The following is a 27,567-nucleotide window of genomic DNA, read 5'->3' on the forward strand; positions in this document are numbered from 1 at the left end:
GCATAATTCAATAGGCCGCGAGATCGTTGATGAAATTCGAGATAAAAGCTTTCCAACCTTTCGAATTATTTTTAAAATTGAAGAGATGTTTTTAATTCAGCCACGCCGTGGTCACTATTAATTAATATAACGGGAAAAACAAAACCGAACGAGAAAGAAAAGCATAGCACAGGTGTTACTGTTATTCTCTCGTTATCGGTTTGTATACTCTACTCGAGTTTACGTATTTCCTCCACGATATGCAAATCGAATAGTTGGCATTGTTTAATCGTGTTCAGCTGTTCCAAGAGAATACTCTAAGGAAATAAGTTTGTCATTTTTCATTAATATTTATTTGATCATAATTATATTTCCTGTTTACTCAGATATTTAAATATTACTAGGTGATATAGTATTATTTTATTTCAAATAACCGTTAACAGATATATTTTAACTTTTAATTATTATAATTATAACTGAGAACATAATTTATTAAAAAATTGATCAATATAGAATTTTAACAAATATCCAAGATTGCTTCCAAGTTCCCGGCCTGACACATAGATGGCGCTACTAGAACTAAATCCATATATTTTTTAGTTATCCCTAACCCTTAAACATTCGTCTATAAATTAGATAGCTGTCGGATCATTAGTTTGTGAATAAAAGCATTTTGAGTGAAGCAACTTCTACTATTCTAAAAAAAATGGATCAAAAAGAATTTCGCGTTTTGACAAAATATTGCTTTTTGAAGGGAAAAAACACAGTAGAAGCAAAAATTTGGCCTTGTGCCAAGTTTCCGGACACTGCCCCAGGAAAATCAACCATCAAGGATTGATATGCTAAGTTCAGACGTGGTGAAATGAGTGGTGGCCCACAGCGCCTATTGCCTGTTCTCAGATCTGTGGACGCCCAAAAGAGGTTGTTACCGACAAAAACATTACAAAAATCCACAAAATGATTTTGAATGACCGTACATTGAAATCTAATGGAATAGCGGACACTCTAAAGATATCAACTGAATGTGTATCTCATATAATTCACGAATATTTGGGTATGATAAAGCTCTGTTTAAAATGGGTGCCGCACGAGTTCACTTTTGACGAAAAATAACGACGAGTTGATGATTCGGAGCAGTGTTTGAAGATGATCAAGCGGAATAAACCCGAGTCTTGTGCCAATATGTGACAATGGATGAAACATGGCTCCATCGTTTCATCCCGAAGTCTAATCGACAGTCATACGAGAAGACTGCACACGAAGAACCCGCTCCAAAGCGTGGGAAAACGCAGCAGTCGGATGGCAAGGTTATGGCGTCTGTATTTGGGATGCGCATCGAATAATTTTCATTTACTACCTCCAAAAAGGAAGGACCATCAACAGCGACTATTATATAGCGTTATTGGAAGGTAGAAAGTGGTGGTTTGAAGGATGAAATCACCGAAAAACGACCGCATTTGAAGAAAAAGAAAGTGCTGCTTCACCAAAACAATGCACCGTATCACAAGTCAGTGAACACGATGGCAAATATCCAGGAATTGGGCTTCGAATTGCTTCCTCATCCACCGTATTCTTCAGATCTGGCCCCCAACGACTATCTCCAGATATCAGATCTCAAAATAATTCTCGTTGAGAAGAAATTTTTGTCCAATGAAGAGGTGATCGCCGAAATTGAGGTTTTAGTTTTTTGCTAGTTTGGAGCAAAAGACAAACAGTACTACAAAAATGATATCCAAAAGTAGGAAGGTCGCTATAATCAGTGTATCACCCTTGAAGGGAATTATGTTGAATAAAAAAAAACTCGTTTTGTCAAAAAAATGTGTTTTACTATAGTAGGCCGTAGTTTTAGAGGATAGAGGATAAATGAAAAATGAAATATTAATGTTACTGAACATTATAATGAAATCACTGAACATTATAATAAAAGTATCATAAGTAAGATTATTTTCAGAACTGTAACAATTATGTTATAAAGCATCAAATGTACATATGTATCAGTTATAAACATAAATATGGAATTTCAAATGAAGTAATACATGTATATTAAATATTAAAACAATTGTATACGTGTATATTAAATGTATATTATAACAAAATTAAAACAACATGGTACTTTATTTTTTACAATATGGAAATTATATTAAAGTAATGTATTTATAATCGTTAAACGAACTATTGACTATTCAAAACTCAGATCTATAAATTAAATAACTAAAATGATTGATAAAAGGTTTAAAGAATAAATTGTCCCATGTCTGTTTATAAAAACTATAAATAAACTAGGCTGATTTGGTAAAAGTATAACTACTTTACCTAAATTTTTAAATAACATTGCATCATTCTTTACTTATTTATTTCACTATTTAATATTTAAAACATTAGCTATCATATTTTATTATTACATATTTTCCTGTCGGTAAATTGTGTTGCTCCTGTCTGGAAGCTTACCATTTCAGATAGCTTATTTTTTCATCTTAATTTGTCTACTATGGCATTAATACTGCTTAATGCTGTTCACCTACTGCTTTCCAGTTGCCTGGTGTCCTACATATTGACTAACAATTCACTAATAAATGAGGAATTCAAATTCTACAAGCTATTTTATAATTTATGATTTTCTTTACAACATAATTTTATATCTTGATGCACAAATTAATATATTTATTACCTTCCATAGTTTATTACTGCTGCTAATATTTGGTTAATGCTTTGTTACGAAATGTATTTACCAATAAGACCTGGAATGGATTATAAGTTAATAGCTATAAAATTTACAAAAAGTTCTTAATAAATTTTACAATTATCTTTAATATAATGATATACTATGTCACTGGAATCATATGAATTACTACAAATTCTTAAGCAAAAACAATTTTTTTTAGCTGTTCTTAGTTCAACAGACACCAGATTGATTAATTAAAAGGCTGCTTGAGAAAATTTGAATACCTTGTAAATATAGAGTACATATGATTCTGTTATTGTAGAATTTTGTTAATCTAAAATTTCAATTGACCTGATACATAGACCGCGCTAATAGAATTAAATCAATATATTTTCTGGTTAGCCCTAATCCTCAAAAGATGCGTGTATAAATTTGACAGCTGTCGGATCATTAGTTTGTGAAATATAGCATATTGAGTGAAGCAACTTTTGCTATTGTGGAAAAAATGTATAAAAAGGAATTTCGCGTGTTGATAAAATATTGTTTTTTGAATAGAAAAAATAGATAGTTGAAGTAAAAACTTGGCTTGATGGCGAACTTTCAGACAATGTCCCAGGAAAATCAACCATCAAGGATCAGTATGATACGTTTAGACTTGATCAAATGAGAACCGAAGACAATGCACCGTGTCACAAGTCAGTGAAAGCGATGGCAAAAATCCATCCATCCGCCGTATTCTTCAGATCTGGCCCCCAGCGACTATTGCCTGTTCTCAGATCTCAAAAGAATGTTCGCTGGGAAGAAATTTTCCTCGAATGAAGAGGTGCTTACCGAAACTGAGGCCTATTTTGATGCAAAGGACAAATCGTACTACAAAAATGGTATCGAAAAGTTGGAAGATCGCTATAATCAGTGTATCAATCTTGAAGTGAATTATATTGAATAAAAAAACTAATTTTGTTAAAAAAATGTGTTTTACTATGGCAAGCCGGACACTTTTCAAATAATCTGTATTAAGATGAAATTTTCGCATATGTCATGTTTTTTTTTTCACAGCTGAATATACCCTTCAATAAAACTTACACATTAATTTCTTGTTCCTACAGATAAGGTAAAATTAAACTTTACACGAGAAACGTTTTAATAGTTCCATAAATACGGGAATAACCACAAGAATTACTAAATCTAAAAAAACACTGCTTAAAATTAAATAAAACCATTTAATAATGTCCTAACTTACTCAATTTCGGTTTTAATATCGTTTCAAGTAGAAAACGTAAGGATTTGTATTCCGATATAAAATTGAATTGAATGAGAATAGAGACTAAAATATTTGTTTATATATTTTTTGACACTCATTCCTGCTTGCTTGATTGAGGCGCATTTCGGCGCGTTTTTTCGCTTTTACTTATTTGTAGAGCATATTACACAAATGTTTTCGGCCGAAAAATTCTTCCTCGGTAACGCTTCAACCGTACCAAATTTCATGACTCTCGGTGCTTCCGTTTCCTTTGAAAAGGGACGTAAAATTTTTGGTAAGCCCCTCAATACATAGAAGATTATTTAACAAGTACACAAGTGGCAGCTTGCTATCTTATGGATTTTCTACCTCTATTCTATATTTTTGCAACCAATTTATTTCTGTCTTGTCTGATCAATTAAATTTGCTTTGCAAAATGTTCGATCTAGCGATGAACTATTTTTTATATTAGGTGCTCTCTTGTATGTTAATTATTATATCATTTTTGAAAAGTATTTACTGAGAAAAATTGGTACAAATGAATCTTTTTCTTCAAATATTTCCAATCTTTTTGAACACCTAATAGGGTGACACTCTGTCGAAAGACAGATGTTATTTAAATTTAAGCAGTTTTGTTACTTTATTAATATTTATATTATTCATTATTTACTTTCTCTTATTTAGTATTTTTTATTATTAAACAATTATGATAAGTTTGGAAAGAAAACTATTAAGGATAGTATGGTCTCGTAAAGTTATATCATAGTTTTTTTGCATGAAAAACAAATTAATGTTTCTTTATCGGAATATATATACAGATTTGAACGGAAAACTGGACATACATAAAAATTTAATTTCAACATAGATGAACAAAATTCGAGAATAACACAAGCCGCCAGATTTCTTTGCTTGCAATATATTTAGAATTTAGGATTTAGAAAACGAAAACTATAAATTTAATTAAAAAAAATATTTATCTGGTCTACTTTTAGATATTTCACTCGTAAGACCATCCAAAAGAAATGGTCCCTCAAATCACTGTGCAATCCATAGTCAGTGCAGTATTGGTTGTATAATGTAACCTATACTTGCAAAAAAAATATAAAATTTATGGGTGAAAACGCGAAATATTAATGTTAGATATCGATGGTCAAAATATATGCAAGCAAACATTTATTTGTTATACAGAACCAAAATTATTAATATAAAAATGTAGCGACCTTGAGGCATGTCGAATTTTACATCGTGGAATAAGTGTCTACAAAATACCCAGAAATATAATCCCAGATGTTGAACACAGGCCGGGTGCTAGCGCCAACTAGAACACGATAACGAATAGCTGGCAACCCCGAGACGTTTATCTGGGAGATTATTGAAGAGTACTTTCGATAGACGATAGTAAAAAACCTCTCAATCCATGCCTATACAAGTTTCTATTAGCTAGGACTGGACATGCGCACTTGTTCTAATATAACCTGACAGTTTTCGCAACTTACGTCCTTTTCTACCATACCTTCCGTACCACAGTCTTAGTTGTGGTTAGGTGTCATTTTTAGGTTAATTTTGCATTTAAATTTTATTGAGGTAATATAATTATTTCATAGGCAAAATTAGCGACAGATAATGTGAAAATAAGTGTATAAAGTATGAATTATTAGTAAAATATTATCATTTTATAACACTAATTTTGTCGATTGTTATGGATATATTTTTTATGTTAAATAATATGGAAACAGAACTTATTTGAGGATTATAGTAAAGGTAAGAATGAAATATGGTCATGTTTGTATACGTTTTCTGTTTATTTGTTATTATACTTATATCTTTCTAATTTTACAGTTATTTTAGAACATATTTCGAATCAATACAAATATAGCAATAGAATCTTTGAACAATGTGTTAAAAACAAATATACTAAGAAGGAATGCTAAGAGTCAGTTGAAAAACAATTAGATTCGTCAGATGATCTGGTAGATTTGATAATTTGGAAAAGCATTTTGAACATTGAAAGATCAAACGCTAGTGTCTATCAGGAATGTATAATTATTAATACATACAGTCCAACAAAATTCAGGCAAATTTGAAGTCAAATATTACAACAAAATATACAATACAAATATCAATCAAATCTGCGAGAATAGTTGAAAAAGTTTGTATTGTAGAGTGTATGAGATTTGTTGATATAGGTATGTATGTTGGTCAGAGTATATGATAAAGAATATCATGTGCAAACATATGTATTTGATGCATATGTATGAGAACTAATTATTTTGCAGATAATGTAGCTAATGCTCGGGAAGAGAAGACACTGATTAAATTTCAAGATAAGAAATTAGAAAAATCATATTAAAAAAACATACAGTGAAAAGCAGAAGCAAATAAGGAAAATGGCATCGATAACAGAATACACAATATATCTACAGATTCGAAATCAGTCAATCAAGAATCTGAAATCGAAATTGTTAATGACATAGAGATGGTCTTTAAGAGATTTTAATAAAAAAGCAATGTGAAACGAAAATGTAAGATAAGATATTTTGATTCAAATCTTTGTTTTAATATTTTATTTAAATAGTTTGTGAGTATGCCTCTAAATGTGCATTGTTTAGATTATATTTTTTTTATTTATTTTATTCCATTTATTGCAATAAAATTTGTTAAATGATGTAATATTTCGACATTATTTATATGCTCTGGGGAGTTATATAAACTGAAAGAAGTAAGCCAGAAAGAAGAAATAGCCAATAGAAACTTGTATGGGCATGGATGGAGATATTTTTTACTGTCGTCTACTTTGGATTATTCGGTAACCGACCATCGTTTGACGTGCCACCATCGACTGCCCAAGCCTCATCACCAGATAACACCGCTGCCAGCCTTTTTTATCACTTGTATTTTCCACATTTTTATACATCTTCAATAAAAAACGGTCACACAATGTAAATACCACTATAAAATATATAGACAGGTCACATAGACAGCTCTATGCTGGAAGGGCGATATAATATCATAATTACACTAAGAGGAGATGATGCATATCTAAACTGGTAAATCGCTCTTGCGATTTGTTCAATGTGAAAGGTACGCTGATAGCGTGCGTGTGTGCAGCTTAATAATTGTCTCGAGATGGCAATTATTGATACGTGCTCATTTGACTAAAGTTTTATCACTTCAACGAAATAAAGCAGCACCATTAATAAATATTATTTTCTACGCCGCGAAACAAGATTATCTGAAGAAAAATAACCAGTCTATCTAATTTAATCTACGTGATGGCAGAGGATAATTTGCTGCTTCAGCTAGATTCTTTAATAAGTTACAAATCTTTTTTAATCAACTTATTAATTTAATTTCAAGGCATCCATACTGCCTATTAAAATAATTGATGTAATATTTCTGTGTAAATAATTAAGAAACTGTATTCAATAACGTTTCGTAACTAAACGTTTCGAAATGTGTTTTGTCCTAAAAATTAACAAAAATATTTTATGGTAGATACAAAAATTAGAGGTTACAAACCAGTAAATGTTGCTTTCGGTCTCCTTACTTGTTTTGAGAAATCTCTATTTATCTAATAGTGTTAATATTTGTGATTGCTCTGATAGAAAGTACCAAAGCCATTAAGTAGTCCAAGTTATGAACTAAATGCGTCTTAAATCACTTCAGTGTTTAATCATTAAATTAATTAATTTTATTACCCATTAATTTACCCATACCAAGTTCATCAAACCCATTTAGCCTACTATGATGCTGATCCGTCATATCTCAATTATCGACATTGGTTTTAGTAACCTAAAAGTAGTAATTTTCAAGAAAGACCCTAAGGAAACAAAAAGTTATAAAACAACGAATTACAAGACTCAGGAACAACATAAAAAATAAGAAACAAAATAATGAATATAAAACAATTAACATGGAGATGAAGCAAGTGTTAACTACTAGTAGTTATATAGATGGAAAGAAGAGGAGATGCAATGATAGTTATATACAGACTCTCATGAAACATGAAAAAACTGTGTATGAAAAAAAGTATATATGTTGTACTAGTTAAAATATATAATTAATATAACTTCTTTGTAGCATCTGCAAACTTCTTAAAAGGTTAAAAGGTTTACTCTAAAGCTAACTAATTGTTTGTATTGCATTATCACGAAAGTTGAACAATTTGCAAGGAGGATTGCCAATTTAATTTAATAATTTAGGGAAAGGAATTATAATTTTAATTAGCCTGGTGTATATATTGTTTACAGAGTTAGTCATAACAGATTATAAACAAAAATTTCACTTAGTTCCATATAATCCTTATATCCTTAATTCCACGTAATCCTTATATCCATATAATTGTTGAGGTATATATATTTATGACTCCATGATTTCTAGAAGATTTAAAAATAATCCAACGGTCCTGCTTAACCAAGACAGATAAACAAGACAAATATTTATACCTCAACAATTATGGAATTAAGTGCATTTTTTGTCTATAATATGTTATGACTAACTCTGTAGATCCATATGAGATAAAGTTAAAAAACAATATATACACACCAGGCTAATCAAAAGAATAAATTGCTTTCTACTTTGTCTTATATCCCTTGTATATATATATATATATATATATATATATATATATATATATATATAATTTAAGATCTACATTTAATTATATATAATTATATAAAAATATATAAGATCTATATTATATTTAAGATCGTCTGCACTGTCAAAATCGTTCATTATATAATCTTACAATATTAGCAATTTTATACAACTGCCATATATATCTGCTTCATTAAAAAATGTACTATTTACTGTACCGTTTCTAATTTATTTCGAAATTACCTATATGATAATGTATACTGTTACCATTAAAGCTAATATTTCAGAAGACCAAGAAGAAAAGCTATGTCCTAAGTCCTGTGGCATTCACAGCAACATACTGGTTGACCCTTGAACTAAAACTAATTAAATTTTCTTATAGCATCAGCTAATTCTTTTAAAGGCTTTTCAAAGTCCACGTCGATAAAGATCAGTAAGTCCTTAACTGCTTCATGAAATATTTTAAATTTCTCTAGTATTTCTTTGAAAGACGTATTGTAATCTGTTTGTTCCATATACATTCTCAATGCAGAGCATTTGTCTATCACATATTTTATGCGAACAGTCGGATATATGTTTTTTAGACTATACGTGATGTGATTTATGACTTGCTTAATGTCTCTATAAATGCGTACGGAAGTTTCAATCAAATCGTCATCGTATTTAGTTGCTTCTGAATCTGGTATTTTAAATTTTGTTTCATTTTGGCGCAATCCATAGTCTTGCAATCTTACAGTCAACTTGGTTATTTTTCGAGTAGATAAGACTTCAGCTTCTATGTGAAGGATTCCGTCACAATCCAGTATATATGTTATTTTAATTTTAACGTCACCTGCTTTACGTTTTGGAATATTATTACAAGAAAATTTACCCAAGTAGTTATTATAAATTGTATTTTTTCGTTCACCTTCATAAATCTTAAAAGTCATCGAAGTTTGATCGTTATCTAATGTTGAGATTATTGTGTGTTTAATGACTGGTAATTTTGAACCTTTTTCAATTATAACACACATTAATCCCCTAGCTACAGATATTCCCAAAGTTAAGGGGGTTACTTCAGTTATTGTAATTATTTTTATTTCTTTACATTGATCAGTTAATAAAGCTGCATGATATGCTGCACCATGTGCGACCGCTTCATCAGGATGAAGATTGGTTTTTAATTTACTTGCTCCGAAATAATCACCTACAGTACGTCGTACTAGTGGCGTTCTCGTTACACCACCAATAAGCACCACAATGGTTATATCTTTTGGAAAAATATTAAGGCCCTTTAAGCATTTTTTTACTATATCCATGGACTTTCCCACTAATTCACTTATAATTTCTTCATAATCCTTACGTGTTATAAATAACTGAATTTCTTTGTAATTCCCATCACCACTTTGTATTTGAACTGTGTATTCATCTTGTACAGAAAGCTTCTCCTTAATCACCACACTTTTTTCTTGTAATAGTCTCATTAATTTTTGAGTTATAATTCGTTTTCCATACATCTTATTTAAAACATCCTTAAAGTAATTTACAAGTAATTTGTCCATGTCTCGCCCACCGAGGAAGCAATCGCCTTCCATATTCAATACGCTAAATTCTTTGTCCTTTACCTCAATAACGGAGGCATCAAAAGTGCCACCTCCAAAATCATAGACCAAAACTTTTCCGTTTATTTGTGGATTTTCCCGAAGGTAGTGCAGAGCGCCTGCAACGGGTTCAGTGATGAGTCTTAGTACCTTCAAACCAGCTAATTCCGCTGCTTTCATTGTAGCCTTCTTCTGAGCATTGCTAAAATAACCCGGTACAGAAATAACCGCTTCTTGAATATCCGCTCCTAGATATTCACTGGCTGATTTTTTCAAAAATTTCAATATTTCCGAGCTGACTTCTTCTGGTGTTTTTTTTATAAGCCTTCCGTTTTGTCTGAATTGGAAAACAACATCGTCGTCATCATTTGTGAGATTAAAATGATAATCTTCACTGTCTCTTATTAACTTAACGTATGGGTCGTCAGGTTTACGACCGATGATCCGCTTTGCGTCTGTAATGAAAAATAATAATCACAAAACGTTGAATGCTATGAGATTTATATGATATATGAAATGTATAAATTATAAAATGGGAAACGGTTTCAATTGCAAAAACTATTAGTTTACTTTAAAGAAACTGTTTTATTTTACGGAAAGAAGAGGCGACTTGTTGAACGACAATATAAGGCGACACTGAGAGCATAGAGTAAAGACCCAATAGGCTTCTGGAGAAATGATTTGCTACGTCCAATATCTAGAGTTATAATTCTAATAAATTCTTTAACCGATAAAAAGTCATATACTTCATTTATATGAGTCATATTCTTAAGATTATAGTTGTAACATTTATCATAAAAACTGTTAGACATTATACAACGAAAAGGTTTAAATTTATACTAAAAAAAATGTATATATGCATGTACATTTTTGACTCCATGATTTCTAATAGATTTAAAAAAACTCAAAATATCTTGGTTAAGTAACTTTCTGTACACCAGATTATACTTCTTAAATGTTTTATTGTTTAAAGTAAGGACATCTAAATTGAACGTCTCGAGATATTTTTCCAATATTTCCTATAATGTTAAATTTATGTGAATGAGGATTCTTATCTATTGAAAAACAGACAAACCCGTCTTACACGTTCATCATTCAGATGTTTTAAAACAGATGGAGGCGATAATTAGGGACCCACTCTCTAAGATATATAACTGTATTCTAATCTTAAATTATGAATTCCGTTTAGAAATGATTCTAATTCAAAATGCAGAAACGTTAAATATAACTAAACTCCATTAATATTTATTGTATAATAGTACCTTGCTAATAGACTGTAAAAAATCTTACTGGAGAGCCTCTATAATGTATATAGATAGGTACATACATATGTGTATAGTTTTTAGTAGAAAAAAGGTTGTTAGTAAAAGCGTGCAATAAAATATACAGAAGATTAAGCTAGAAAGAGTAATAACCCTTTTGAAGATGATATGGCAAATGCAACAAGGGGGATGAAGTATCTTTACTTAAAATTCTATTAAATATATAAAAATAAATAAATGTTAAAATGTATATAGGTAAAAAGGCATAAGGCCTTCAAGGGATACAACTACGTAAAAAACGCCCAGAGCTCTAAATAATGTGGAAAAAAAATAAAAATATAAAAAATCAAAATAAATAAGTAAGAAAAGTTCAACTAACCTGTCGTTATTTTAAATGTTAACAATCGATTTAAACATAAACTCAGGTGAAACATACATGGTCAGCAAAAATGAGTTTTGAGCTTAATTGGAACTCAAAATTAAGAACAACTCTGCAATGCGTGGATAATCGAGAAGTCTGTGCGGGAGAACCTTGACATAGTACAGGAAAATAGTTAAAAAAATAATGCACTTGAACGGCAATTGAGTAAGCAATGCAAGAGTTGGAAAAACAAAACAACAATCAATTATGAGGCCAATGATCCTATTGAGTTTATTAGTTTACGTCAGAAACAAGTTACCCGAAATGAATGAAGAAAAACTCTGACGAGGATTAGATTGGATAATGGTTAAAAATAAAATGTAGAAAGCAAATTATTCATCAGAATCATCACCGATGCAGTTAAAAATTAAACAAAATAAGGAATGGCAACGAAACGAATAATTGTTTCAAATGTCCAGACCACCTCCAATTGTCCACGAAAAGTAATGTTACTGATATTGACTTACTTTTCAAAACCAGGAGGAAGAATTATATAGTGTTCGAAGCAAAAATTCTGGATAATGAACAGATCAAAATAAATGCCGAATATTACAAAACGTTCACTAAAATAGCAGTATCTATAATGTTTTGAACAGCAATGGCACTCGAGCTCGAGATGGCAAAAGAGCTCCCATGACAGCCAAAATTATAAAATAATGGATGAATTAGTGCAAATCGAACTTAAATGTTGTACACATTTAATGCAGTATACATTCTGAAAAAGAGAGGAACAAAAATAATAACAAAGCCTCCGCCCTGTGTTTGCTTTCATATAATACGGATATAAAGGCCACTTATGGAACTGAGAGAATACTATGGTTTGAAGTCAAAACAAAACCACTTAAAATAACTAATATTGCAGTACAACACAGGTGACGCCAACTATATAGTTACATACAAAAACTGGGTAATCGACAACCGAGATGTCAAAAATGCTCAAGCAAACACCTGACTACAAGACTGCATGAAACCATAAGGAAAACATCCAAAATGTAAAACTGCAGTGAAAAATATCTGGCAAGTTACACAGAATTGTAGTCGCAAAAACGTTCCAAGGAGGAAGACATAAAATTAATCAAACTAAACCGCAAGAAAAACTTTATCGGAAAGAAGCAAGCAAAAAAATTATGAAAACGTTGTTAATGTAAATGTTACTGATTTTGACTTACTTTCCAAAACCAGGAGGAAGAATTATATAGTGTTCGAATCAAAAATTTTGGATAATGAACATATCAAAATAAAAGCCGCATATTGCAAAACGTTCACTAAAATAGCAGTATCTATAATGTTTAGAACAGCAATGGCACTCGAGCTCGAAATGGCAAAAGAGCTCCCAGGACAGACAAAATTACAAAATAATGGATGAATTAGTGCAAATCGAACTTAAATGTTGTACACATTTAATGCAGTATACATTCTGAAAAAGAGAGGAACAAAAATAATAACAAAGCCTCCGCCCTGTGTTTGCTTTCATATAATACGGATATAAAGGCCACTTATGGAACTGAGAGAATACTATGGTTTGAAGTCAAAACAAAACCACTTAAAACAGCTAATATTGCAGTACAACACAGGTGACGCCAACTATATAGTCACATACAAAAACTGTGTAACCGAGAACCGAAAAGTCAAAATGTTCAAGCAAACACCTGACTACAAGACTGCATGAAACCATAAGGAAAACATCCAAAATGTAAAACTGCAGTGAAAAATATCTGGCAAGTTACACAGAATTGTAGTCGCAAAAACGTTCCAAGGAGGAAGACATAAAATTAATCAAACTAAACCGCAAGAAAAACTTTATCGGAAAAAAGCAAGCAAAAAAATTATGAAAACGCTAGCTATGGCCAAAATATGTATAGCGCTGAACATAATAAAACAAAAAAACAGAAATAGTAACCAAAGAATTATTAATGACATTATTAGCAAAAATGCATAAACAAGAAGAAATTATTCTATCATTCTCTGAAAGGCTCCAAAAATTAAAATCTAGTAATAGGGCAGTGGCCTTAACTAACAGTAATTAGAATAAAATATATTAGAATTGTATTTTGGAACATTAATGGTATTCAAAAGCAGCTAACTGAACTACAGGCATTCTTGGAATTATAAAAAATAGATCATTTTCAAATATCTGAAACAACCTGACAAAGGATTCCATCATTGAATTTCAAAATTATTGTAAAAACTTATATAGTTGAAAGATATTTCCGAAAAGTTTTCCTACTTTACTTTAGAAAAAGGATTAGCCAATCTACTCATTGAAAATTGTGTAACGTTTTTTGTGATAAATGTTTAAGTGAACACACCAGTCACAGAATCGGTTTACAGATACAACAATAATACGTGAAAATATCGTGGTCTAAGACTGGATAAGTTTCATGAACTATTGAAATTTTGGTGAATTTAAATTATAAAAAAGATAGACTTACCGTATAAATAATTCGTGATACACCTAAAACTTTGATCGTAAGCAGTAGTCCCAACGCAGATATTTGAATTATGTTCATTATAAAAGATGCAAGATGGGGTTGTGCGATATCCTTCGTTGTTTGGTAGAACTTCTTTTTTAGTGTCTAAGAAAACTGCTGCAGCCGAAAATGATGTTCCCAAATCGATTCCAATAGCTGGTGCCCCGCTCATCTTCAGTTGTGTTTTGAACAAAATTTGGTACAATTTTTATATTATCACTAGCTAAATGTCTCTAGACGAGTGTTAAACTTGGCTGACTCTAGCTAAATGATGCAAAATTAAGAACGGCTTTTCAAAAATGCCTTATCGATTTCTTATATGACTAATGTTAACATATGTATAATCAGTTTGTATAAATATATACAGCAAATACTGTAGACAGCTGTTGACGCTAAATTTTATACATTATCAGTATGCAATAAACAATTATATATCTATATTATTCATACTTTGAATAATTTAGACATTTTAAGTATTAATATGGCTTTAAGTGTAGTTTGTTTTTATTGTTTTTCAAAGCACATTATTACCAACACTCACTAAATGTTTTTAAATTGCATTTGATTAAATGTAATTTCCATAACTTTCGCTAATAACCAAAGTTCTAAAAAGTGTATTACGTCAATATTACTACGTCACTGAAAATTATAACAAAGTATTATAAGTAAGATTATTTTCAGAACTATAACAACTTGAGAGCATTAAATTTAAGTACACATGGCCTTTCTTTACTTTTATGTTATAAACATAAGTATGGAATAATAAGTGAAGCAATACATATTTGTTTATTAAAACAGAGAATAGATGAATAAAACAATTTTGAAACTGATATTTGGTTTTAGTATACATGCTAAAACGATAAGGAATACAATTAGGTAATTTAATTTTTATAATTTGGAAATGTATATTAAAGGAATGCATTTACAAACATTACATTAAATCCAAAACACAAAAGAATTGATACAAGGTTCAAATAATAAAATGTCATAGAGTCACATATCTTATTGAACCAATCATTAAACAACTTATAAAGTATTAATGTTTTAATATGTTTACAAATGAATATAAATTGTGTATATTTTGCACATCTGTATTATCTCATTTATGTATTCATATAGTCCTTAACATTTATCCATATTTCTCACCTAAAATATATAATAGCCGGCTTGGTGGCGCAGTGGTAAAGGCGATGGAACAGTCCTCCCACTGTTGCGATAGCCGCGGGTTCGAATCCTGCTGGGGCATGGTCGTAAAGTTATGTTTATGATTGTTTAATATTTGTGAATGTTCTAGACGATAATATAAAATCCGACAAGGAAAATGACCCCAATCACGCCAGTAACCAGACTGGGTAAGACCGGATGTCTTCTGGGATGATTTCTAAAGTTGGTTACCCGCCAGTCGGTAGGCTTTAATGCTAAGTACCGTGGTTCGGAGCCCACGTTAAACTGTAGGTCCAGTCCAGTATATATATATATTAAAAAACAATATATACACCTTTGCTTATTTATTTCATTCTTCAATCTTCCCCTTGCAGATTGTTCATCCTTTATTTGTCTTATGTCCCATGTGTTGGAATTAAAATTCTATAAAACTAGTTTACAACTGTTAATATTCTGTGCAATATTCGTTTTAATTCTTGACGTACCGATTAATATATTTATTACCTGCAATGTTCACTTAATGTTTTGTTAACAAATTCATTTACTAATGAAACCTGAAATTAATTAAAAGTCCATACCAACAAAATGCAGAGAAATATCTTAACAACGTTTAGAATTATCTTTAGTATGATAATATACTATCTCTCCAGAACCATATCAATTAATAACAGTCCTTAAGCAACAACATTTTTTTCTTTCTTTTTCTTCACCAGACCTCAAATTAAGTCAATATTGTGATTTCAAAAATTGAAATTTCTTGTAAGCAAAGAAAATAGACGATTATTATTATTCTCGAATTTTGTTAATCTATGTTAGAATGAAACATTTACATATATGTCCTTTTTTCCTTTCACAGCTGCACATGCTTTCCGATAAAGCGCATATTGCAGTTTTCTCTGCAAAAATCGTAAAATTCAATTCATCTCTTAATCATAACGAATACCCCCCCCCCCTTTATTTTGTTATATAAACTTGTATACCCAGGGAGATTCGAACCTAGTACGTTATAGTCGGTGAGCTAAACTCTTAGCCCGCACGATTACGCGCTGGGTTTGTTTATATATTTTGTGTCCGGATCTGGGCGTTTTTCGTTTTGTTGGAGTATATTTATTTGTAGCGCATGTTACACAAAGATATTATATCTAATAATTCTTGTTCGATATAAGCTTTAACCGTGCCCAATTTCACTCATCCAGGTGCGCCCGTTTTCTTTAAAAAGGGAGGCAAAATTTTCGTTAAGCCTATTAATATATAGATATTTTCACTAGTTGTTTCCGAGTAACTTACAATATAGTGACCAATACTGAGTACTTTCCAAAAAAGGATCATTGGCCCTTACTTAGTTTCTATATAAGGAGTCTGTGTCTATTTCTGTGTTGTTGAAAAGTTATAGCACTTCGTTGTTTATATGGCAGTACATATTTTACATTAAACATCTTTCTTCATGTCTCATTGGCGAATCTCTTAATTTCCTTTACTACAGTGGGAATCCGAATATCTCAGTATTTAGTAATTGTTCATGTAGGATTTGGTAGCATCCATAGTACTTCGCAGAACTTTATTCTCAAATACTCCTATTATGTCGATATTACTTCTTGCAGAAGATCCCAATTATTATATTTTGTAGCGTCATCAGCCACACATCAGTAACATTTTCTATTTGCAGTATGTCACATGTATAGAATATGTTATATAAAAAACAAGGCCCCAAACACTGATTTGCGGTATACCTACTTTTGTTTCCTTCCTTGTTAAGTAAGCTTCCTCTTGTTCAACACTAAACATCCTGAATGAGATGTAAGAAATTAAGAATTCAACGAATTGCTTAGGTAAAATTTTATGGATTTTATACATGAATTCCTTATTCCAGATTTTTAAAAGATGTCCCAGAATATAACCTAGCAAACATTTTGTTGAACAAAATTGTTGAATGTTTGCGCATAAGAATAAAAAATCGCAGCATTCACCAATAAGTTGATTTTAAAGCCATCTATTAGGAAAACTTAAAATTACGTTTTAATCCACATCATAACATAGTTACCGAGTTGTTGAAAATTTGTCTCGCTCTGAATATGTACTAACATATTCAATTTGTAGGAATGTTCGTCTTGTCGGTAGGTATGTGTGGCTGTCGATACGATTGTTTATCGGAACACTCACTACGATTTTTGTGGAAAGAATTCTCACGGCAACAGAAAACATCGGTTGAAGAAAAACTTGTTTATTTCGATCTTAAATATCACAGGTGCTCGACGGGTTGATGGACAGGATTTTAGGTTAGGTTAGTGTCGTTGTTAAGACGTTGCCGTGGTGGTCTTTTATAGTCGGGAATCGGTACAAATCCACCAGCGTTGCCCACCTTTGAACTTAATGTGGATGTAATAGTGGTAGCCTAAAGTGTCCTAGCGGTCGCTAGAAATTGTTATCTTAATATCGCTAAAGTGAAGCAAATAGTGACCCAAAATCGACATTTATTTTGAAAGAGAAATAGTTATCTTTGTGTCCTCACGAGAAATACTCATAACATTGGGAGTGCTTGCTTGTGCCTAAAGTTTGTTGCTTTTAGATAAAAATACATCTGTTTTCTTTATACCTCTTTCAGAGTTTGCTGAGACAGAACAGGAAATCTTATATATAATTAAATACTAATGATTACTAAAGTTTGAAATGATATTAATAAGAAATAATGTTTGTTTTTAAATCATCCAATTATAATTCATGTAGCTTGAAAAAATTGAGTCAAAATATTTCTTAAGATATTTTTATTTTCTGGTGTTCTATCTTACTGCCAAAAATTGTCTGTTAAAATATTGTTTAAGATATTATTATTTTCCGGTATACTATTTTCATGCTATTTCTTCCGTAGATTTTGTTTGTCAGCTTGTTAACTTCTTTGGGATAATTAATTAATTCCTCTAATTGTACTCGTAATTTCTATGGTATTATTCCAAGTAGATTGCTGGATATCAACGACGAGTTTTTATGCCTCTAAATTTAATTGTTCGTTTGCATTAAAGATGCTGAATGCGATTGTTCAATTCTCCTGCAAATGCTACCCAGCTGAATTATTAGTAGTGCATTTTATTATTTTTGATTATAGTTATATATTATGTTTCATGATAACGCATGGTATTTGCTGAAGTTTGGTTTCAACAGGATGTATAATGAGTTACGTTAAATCTATTATAATTTTTGGGGTAGCTTTTTCCACCAATAGTTTGCTAGATTTGTCCTAAAAATGATAAAAGCCTTCGATACAAAGGATGCTATTCTACCAATAAAACTATTTTAAAATACGCCAAAAAAAATAATTAGAGAACAGCATGTTTTCAATTAATGTCCTTTAATCAATCGCGACAAATCTCTGAATAGTACTGGATCAAGAAAAAAACAGAGGGATCTCTTTTAATAAACACTGTCATTTAATTTTCCCATAAAACTCCCGAAAAACGACCAGTAAAATAAGAGGAAAGATGCGACGAAAATGCCACAAAGCCAAATTTCGAGTATTTCTTCGTTTTTATATAAATGGTTTTGGGGAAAGTTCTCTGACAGATGCAACTAAAATATTACTGTCTATCTTGAATAGAGTAATTAGTAGAGCTGAAAATAAGTTCTGACTACATAACCCTCTACAGTCGTTAGATTTTGTTCACGTAAAATATACCAAGAATACCAAGAATATCTTATTTCTTAATATATAGGATTTAACTATAATAAATAGTTTGGTGAAACTCTTCTATCTATTCGTTTCTTTTAGCCCGAATATGTAGTGGCAAAGTTTAAAATGCATAAGAAAATAAAGTAAACTAAAGCAATTTCAGAAAAATATTTTTGTATTGAAATGTTTATAATTTCTGTGAGAATCATCTTTTTTTGTAAAATAACTATTAAATAGTTCCCATTTACATTTTGTACCACTTCCACTAAAAGAGCATTAATGAATTATATTAATCAATACTTATTATTAATAGAAATAAAATATTATTTTCTTTGTTTCAGGTATGTTCTATAATTTATTTGCTATCAACTAGTTGGAAATGGATAGTGTCCAAATACATTTAGCGTTTATAAGGTAGTGTAAACAAAACAACATTATAATATATATATTAAAAATAAATCAATATAATTATCTGCATCACATGCAAACAAAAGATATGCCCATATCAAGGGATTACAATTTGAATGTTATATACTACATTAAATATTTATTATACATTAATATGTTTGAACGTTATATTTGAATACAAATGATTTCTTAGAAACATGCTATTTTGCACGTTTCGCCGTCGAAGTCATATTTAAGATCTAATTCTGTTTGCCCTGGTGACATATGTACTTAGATAATAAAAAACTCAGAACAGTGTTGTTAAACTAATATTTTCAATGCATTTGTCACCTTATACAATATACATTATCGTTGATATATCCATATAGTCCATCTGGAAAAAGATTTTCACTACACGTTTAATATTTGTTGATTAGATTACTTGTTAAAGCAGTTACATAACTCTACAAATAACAGGTCAATTGAAAAGTCCCCGGCTTGACACATAGATGACGCTACTACAATTATATCCATATGTTTTTTAATTAGCTCTAACCCTCAAAAGATGCGTGTATAAATTTAATTGCATAACAAATTAAAAGCCGGATCATTAGTTTGTGAATTATAGTATTTTGAGATCAGCAACTTTTGTTTTTGTGAAAAAAAAATGGATAAAAAGACTTTCGCGTGTTGATAAAACATTGCTTTTTGAAGGGAAAAAATATAGTTGAAGCAAAAACTTCGCTTGATGATGAGTTTTCGGACACTACTCCAGGAAAATCAACCATCAAGGATTGATAGGCTAAGTTTAGACGTGATGAAATGAGTACCGAAGACGGTGTACCCAGTGGACTCCCAAAGGAGGTTGTTACCGACGAAAACCTCAAAAAAATCCACAAAATGATTTTGAATGACCGTAAATTGAAATTGTAACAATTGTAAAAACTGAACGTGTAAATGATATCATTCACGAATATTGGGGTATGAGAAAGCTCTGTGCAAAGTGAGTGCCGCGCGAGCTGACGTTTGACCAAAAACAACGACGAGTTGATGATTCGGAGCAGTATTTGAAGATGATCAAGGGTAATAAACCCGAGTGTTTGCATCGATATGTTACAATAGATGAAACAGGCTTCCATCATTTCACTCTGAAGTCCAATTGACAGTCATCCGAGTGTACTGCACACGATGAACCTGCTCCAATGCGTGGGAAAACGTAACAGTCGGCTGACAAGTTTATGGCGTCTGCATTTTGGGATGCGCATGGAATAATCGAAAAATCACCGAAAAACGGTCACACTTGAAGAAAAAGAAAGTGCTGCTTCACCAAGACAATGTACCTTGTCACAAGTCAGTGAAGACGTTGGCAAAATTCCATGAATTAGGCTTCGAATTGGATCTGACCCCCAGCAACTCTTTCCTGTTTTCAGATCTCAAAAGGATATCTGTGAAGACATTATCGTCGAATGAAGAAGTGGTCGCCGAAACTGAGGCCTATTTTGAAGCAAAGGACAAATCGTTATACAGAACCACTACAGTCCACCGCTCTACCAACTGAGCTATCGAAGGTATATTGTATAAAGGCACTGCGCGTCTCGCAACTTAAGATCGATACCGCAATAATTCCATGGCTAGATAACGTCACCTACCTAGGTCTCCACTTCAACCGACGGTTCGGTTGGCATTCCCAAATCCAGAAAGCAATCCAGAAAAGTTCGGGGATAGCAAACCCGCTATCTTATATTCTCCTCTACGGATCTAATGTCTACTTCAAGTTTGTTACACCCTACCAGGTCAAACGGCTTCAGGTTTTCCAAAATAAACTATTCATAGGGAAACTGACACTCCTGAAATCAAGCACTTCATCTCTTAATCATTCCACAAACAACAACTCAGCTCAAGTTCTTCTGAAAACGCGCTTGTTCGCGAGCTGGTCGACATGCTGGGAGCTTAGCACCGCGTCACCGCCAAGCTGCCCCCTTTTCCAGGCTGAAACGACCTCATCCGTCGCTATAGTCATAACTTTTGCCCCCATACAACAATATCCAGTTGTGTGTTAACAAATCGTTATACAAAAATGGTATCGAAAAGTTGCAGTGTCGCTATAATCAGTATATCACCCTTGAAGGGAATTATGTTGAATAAAAAAAAATTTGCCAAAAAATTGTGTTTTACTATTGCAGGCCGGGGACATTTCAATTGAATGTTATATAGTATTTTTCGGATGGAATTTATAAAATTTAACAGAAAATTCATCCATCAAAATTTTAAGTCGAGGACAAATATTAAGAGTAGGATCTATCCAAATTTAATATTTCAAATTATTTATTTCCAAATTTTTTGTATAAAGTTCCGTTTCTTACGACAAACAAAACATAAATATTCCGAAACAATATAACATTACGTCTCCATTTTGTCTTCTTTTTCTCATTATACATATATTGTAGCAGTTTTTTTCGGTTCCTTTGGCATTTAACATATTACTTATTATTTGTTTGGTTTTTGTATGTTGTTATACCTTTTGTATTTCTGCCAACTTTAAATTTAATAAATCAGAATCGGGCTGTATACACCAAAATAATTTTATTTTTATACACTGTTTTTGTTTCCTATAATTATAATTTTATCATCTAATAAACTATGATGTTCAGCAAGTTCGCATATTTACACTGCTATTACGAATAGATGCTATTATTTATCAATAGTAGAATGAAAAATTCATATAATGTATTATTTTTGGAAAGAAAAACCATGACCAATATTTAATTAATAAACTAAATAGTTGAAATAAATATATTGAAGTTGATGGAAATTGTAATCAAACATCGCCGATTAATAACATTTGAGATGTAAGAATTGTCATAAGAAGTTAAATCGGGGAAATAATATTATATTTGCAACAATTCGAAATAACACAATTAATAATAATAATCTTATTCTTACAATATATACCTTAATTATATACCTAGGTTCAGATAATAAATCATCTCATATCATAATTGCCAATAATCCTACTGCTTTTACTGTAGCTTTTTGTTATTAGGTTTGGCCGTTAATAATTTTTAATTGCAGAAAAAATCACTTTGTTCTTAAGAAAACAGAAATTAATAAAGTATATAACTTAACATTTTTAAAAAAACCAGAAAAATCCTAAATTTTTTAAGTACCGGATAAATTGTTAGACAACATCTTCGGATTTTGAATACTCATTAAATCTAATAATCACGATAAAAAATAAGTAAATAATGCATGCGCCTAACTCGGATTATTCTCTGTTTTAAAATTAAATGGAGCCAATATGCGCATACACCAAATCCGGAGATCTTGCGGAGTAATGTATCCTACAAAATACCCACAGTATCCAAGTTGTATATAAAAACATACTATTTCAAGTATTATCTCCTTAACTTTGAACCGGGATACAATTAATTTCACCCGAGTTGTTCTCCTAGTTAAAAAAATCATCAGTACCATTTTGGATTTACTCATCCTTACAACTAGTATTAAATGTTGTCACAAGAAAAGGAAATATAATTTTAGACAATTATGAAATTTCACGTAAGCTTTATCAATTTACGTCGAAGTAAATTTATTTCTATAATTTTTGTTACTACTAATTGAGATTTATACTATCTATTTATTCACTATTAAATATAAATTTATCAGTAAATTTTTTGAATTATACCACTTTGATTGTATACCACCAAAATTTGCTTATATATTTTAGGGTAAATGATGTGGCTCGGTGAATGGAGGTAAAACGAAATGAAACAGTGGTGTTTACATTATGTGACCGTTATTTATTGTCTATATACAAAAATGTGAAAAATACAATTAATAAAACGGATGGCAGCGGTGTTACCTGGTGCCGAGGCTTGGGCAGTTGATGGTGGCACGTCTAAAGCAAACGAGGGTTGAGCACTGATTGAATCGAAATACCCTTCAATATCATCCCAGATAAAAGTCTCGGGGTTGCCGCCAGCTATTCGTGCTCGGGTTCTAGTTGGCGCTGCGGGCACCCCGCCCGTGTTCAACATCTGAGATTATATTTCTGGGTATTTTGTAGACCGTTATTCCACGATGTAAAATTCGACATGCCTCAAGGTCGCTACAATATAATTGCGTCGCTCAAATTCAACAAATACCATTCATTAAAACCCTTTAAACAAACGAGAAACGATATCTAGTTAACACTGCTGTAACTAGCATAATTGGCCTAGTGACTGTTCTCTGCTAGATCATGCATGGCACGACCCATCACATAAATCATGCTTTCCGACATATACACATGTCCCTTTTACCATGTCCGTACTAATTAAAGGTTTATTGTGTTATTTAACATAGTAATTTACTTCAAAACATTGTCCGATAGTTGAATATAAATAATTCAGTCGCTAAAGAAGTAGAAAACGAAGCAACAGGTGCGCGCTGAACATTAATATTTTCAGCTTGTCCCAAGTTGGCCTTTCTCCGCGTTTATAAAATCCCAATATATATCTATAAATAATGCAGATTTACATCCAACTGGGATTCTGCGTATAGGATTTAGCTATTTAATTTCAATAACAAGATTATTTTTTTATCTATCAACCGTAATCCAATGATATGATACTAAATTATTTAAGTCCAATTGATTTAAAACTAGCCGGATGAAATTAATAGGTATGTTCGTGTTATAGATAAATATATTATATAAAAAATATTATTCATATAGCTTATTAAAGTTGTTGGTACCATAAAATATACATACTAGCCAGTATCTGGTATCAATGCACCTTTTTATAAGTTGTGGTTTGTTTTGTACTTTATATATTGATAATATAAAACTAGCCTAACTAGATAACATAACTTGTAGATTTTTTTAAATTAATTACATCTTACATTAGAAATTCTCAGTACAATCTTAATGTACAGATAAATGTATGTACTATAAATAAGGTAAATACGGGATTAATACATCATAGCCCATATTAAAATAAAACTAAATTACTTAAGCTAAGGTTAAGAATAGGATTTGATTCGTTTTAATCTGCTGATTTCCTGCGTATTATATACATGACTTTCCACGATGCTGCGATTTAGCAAGCTTATTGCATGTTTTAATTCGAAATCTTGGATCACTTCAAAAATCAATTTGATTTCGTGATCATCGTTGGTTATGTAAAGAAAAGCACTAGTAATTAATTGTAGAACTTTGTTTTGACAACGTTGGATTACTAGTTAGTTTAATGTCTTAGGGCAATCCCATATTTGAACCTCATAGATCCCACTTGGTTTTATGAATTACAAGCTAATATCCTTATTTTTAAGCTTTTAGGATTGTAGTTCTTAGGATTACTTAAGAAGATTGAGCAAATCCCTCGGCATTCATTTCGAAAATCAGAACAGATAATATTCAAGATCAAGCAGCTGTAGTGGTCATTCCAAAGATACTCTCAAGTTGCAGAATGAACTAGAAATGCTATTTAAAATATATTTTCGAGTGACAATATATAATTAGCTTTGATTTAATTAATTTATGATTATTGTAAATATTCTATTATATAATTGTTTATATTTAATATATAATAGTAACTCTGTGAATATTAACTTCATATTTTGTCCTAAAAGAGCACTCACCGATTATCTTTAATATATCAAGGAGTTATATAACTGTTAACATTTTTCAACGTTAAATTTATGAGTGGCGTCCCATGAAAACTGTTTGTTCCTTGAGCTAAACCATTCATCGAGCTATTTTCTAACTTCTTCGAAATTGGCGAAGTGCTGCTCTACAAGCGCGTATTCCATCGATGCGAAAAGTTGACAGACGAACGCGGTAAGGTTTGGAGAGTATGGCGGGTGCAATAATAAATCCCATCCAAGTACTTTAAGTGCTTCCTTGACTGGTTTTAGTTTATAAGACGACGCGTTATCGTACTATACAAATCAATTTAATGTGTCTTCGACCCCATTCTAGACTTTCTAGACGATCAACGCATGTTTCGAATTGACCATTTGCTATCGATAGCAATCACTATTAAATGTATCACTAGGTTTTAGCAGTTTGTAATGCACCATACCAATTTGGTCCCATCAAACATAAAGCATTGTCTTGCGGCCAAAACGATTTGGTCTTGCAGTCGATCGACTGGCTTTGCCAGGTGGTAGTAGTAACTATGATTTATTACTTTTCAAAATAAATCCACTTTTGGTCACACAACACTATTCGATGCAGAAATAACTTCCGATCATACCTTTGAAGCGGTATTTAATAGATGATTTTTTGATTTTCCATTTTCCTATCAATCAACTGATTTAGCATTCATCTCCCCATCTGAGTTGTTGAATTGCTTGTTATGCGCATCCAAATCATCACTTTTGAATTTCCGAAACTACGACTCACACATTTTTAAGGTTAGATCATGCTCATCATAAACTCACCATTTTGTACCAGTATACAGTTATACGTGCCGCAAAAACACGTTTTCAATCACGGAGAGCTACAAAGCTATGACGGCGCAACTTTCACATAATATAACATATATAGCTTTGAAGATTGTCGTCACTAGAATAAAATGACGTATCTGTCAAAATATAACATTAACAGCCTAGCGACATTTGTTAGAAAAAAAAAAAGAATGACTTTCCAGTTCACCTGGTAATTATAAAATTGTATTGTTCTACTAGGGTCATATTAGTAGGCTTATAACTAGATGTATTTGCGGAACCATAATAATAATAAATACACAATATCATTTTATGTCCTTTCTAAAATGCTTTAAAAGTTAAAAAGTAAAAATAATATTATTTGTATTGTTCAATAAATGTGCACATTGCTTTATTAAATTAAAACATCAATTAAAATATACCAATGAGTTTGCCAACTTCACATTACCAAAATTAGTAAACACAACATTGTAATATCTTATCTAAACCCAAAGTCCCAAAAGTGAAAATTATGCAAGGTCACTAAAACTTTTCTTTGGTAATTATCATGAACTTTTAGTATTGAAAGTAATGTAAATGAAAATTTTGGGACTGAAGTACTAAGGACTAAGGATGATAGTAATAATAACTTATGTTAATAATAATTGAAATCAATGGGTATCCAGTTAAATATTTCCATGTCGATTTTTGTGGCTTTTGCAAAATGTGATCAAAAGTATTTTTATTGCAGTATCACTTGATATCAATCATATTTCTGTACCGTATATATAAACAACATATCAATAAAATACAGCATGATAACTTGCTTCAATTTGACCTTTAAACTCCGCGTTTTTCAAATTGTTCAAAAATAAAAGAACCCTATAAAAACGCTTGCTGAGGTCAAACCTCGAAGATAGGTAAATACTAGTAGATGTGAGGTAATCGCTTCATTACAAAAATCACTAATATTTTATGGTTATAGTGTTGACACATATCAATATTGCTCTACAATGTTTTAAATCAATTTTTACATTGTTTAACTGGTTGCATTTTTTTTTGGTGAAACGTCAAATACTTATTTCTATATCCAATATTTGCAGAAACTGTTAGTGTCTATCTGCACTCTAATATTCTTTTAAAGTCTCTCCAAACAATATATTAATATAGTTAAAACATCGTAACCCAAATAAAAATATTAATTTTAAAACATATTTTATTTCTTTATCAATAACAAAAACAAAAATATTTCTCAATATCGCGGACCATTTAATCTGTTCTATTATTAGAACTAATTACAATAGTTTGATTTTTTAAGCAAACCTCAAATTCTGAACAAAATTCAAAATAAAATTGAACAAAAAACGATCTAATTCCTCTTCTTAATAAACCACGCCGAATTCCCAGTTAGCATTGAAGCAAAAACAAGGACGAGTCTCTTTTAATAAACAGCGGCGCTTATTTTTCTCATAAAGCTCCGAATGACGACTAATAAAATAGAACAAAAGAAACGCTGAAAGCGCCACAAATCGAAAGTTCGCCTGTGCCTTCGCTTTTATGTAAATGACTCTCTGCAAATTCGAGATAAAAATATCTTTCTCTGACAGGTCGAATGTTTTGATAAGCTGAATACAAATTCAAAGAAACCAACTGAAAAATGTTATTAGAAACACAGAATTAAAAAAAACTATGCTTTGTTTCTACCGTGATGTGTTTTATTTTAATAACATTTTAAA

At 31.2% G+C, this 27,567-nt stretch overlaps 2 protein-coding genes across 2 annotated transcripts in view; one reads left to right on the forward strand and one right to left on the reverse strand.

Moving 5' to 3' along the window:
- Nucleotides 1-8,424: 8,424 nt before the first annotated feature.
- LOC143198320 (chaperone protein DnaK-like) lies at nt 8,425-14,586 on the reverse strand. Its single transcript, XM_076407467.1, has 2 exons — nt 14,173-14,586; nt 8,425-10,512 (listed from the first exon to the last, which is right to left on the reverse strand). The coding sequence occupies exons 1-2, from the start codon at nt 14,381-14,383 to the stop codon at nt 8,840-8,842; spliced, it is 1,884 nt and encodes a 627-aa protein (XP_076263582.1). The 5' UTR covers nt 14,384-14,586; the 3' UTR covers nt 8,425-8,839.
- A 106-nt stretch (nt 14,587-14,692) lies between these two features.
- stg1 (stargazin-like protein) overlaps nt 14,693-27,567 on the forward strand; it is a 488,885-nt gene continuing 476,010 nt past the window's right edge. The window contains exons 1-2 of the mRNA XM_076416546.1: nt 14,693-14,704; nt 17,494-17,656. Of these exons, the coding sequence (XP_076272661.1) occupies nt 14,693-14,704; nt 17,494-17,656 (175 nt within the window). The remainder of the gene's footprint in view (nt 14,705-17,493; nt 17,657-27,567) is intronic.

Source organism: Rhynchophorus ferrugineus, unplaced genomic scaffold (genome assembly GCF_030347505.1).
Source record: "Rhynchophorus ferrugineus isolate W39M unplaced genomic scaffold, kcgeb_rfMv2 rfM1, whole genome shotgun sequence".
Classification (NCBI taxonomy): Eukaryota; Metazoa; Arthropoda; class Insecta; order Coleoptera; family Curculionidae; genus Rhynchophorus; species Rhynchophorus ferrugineus.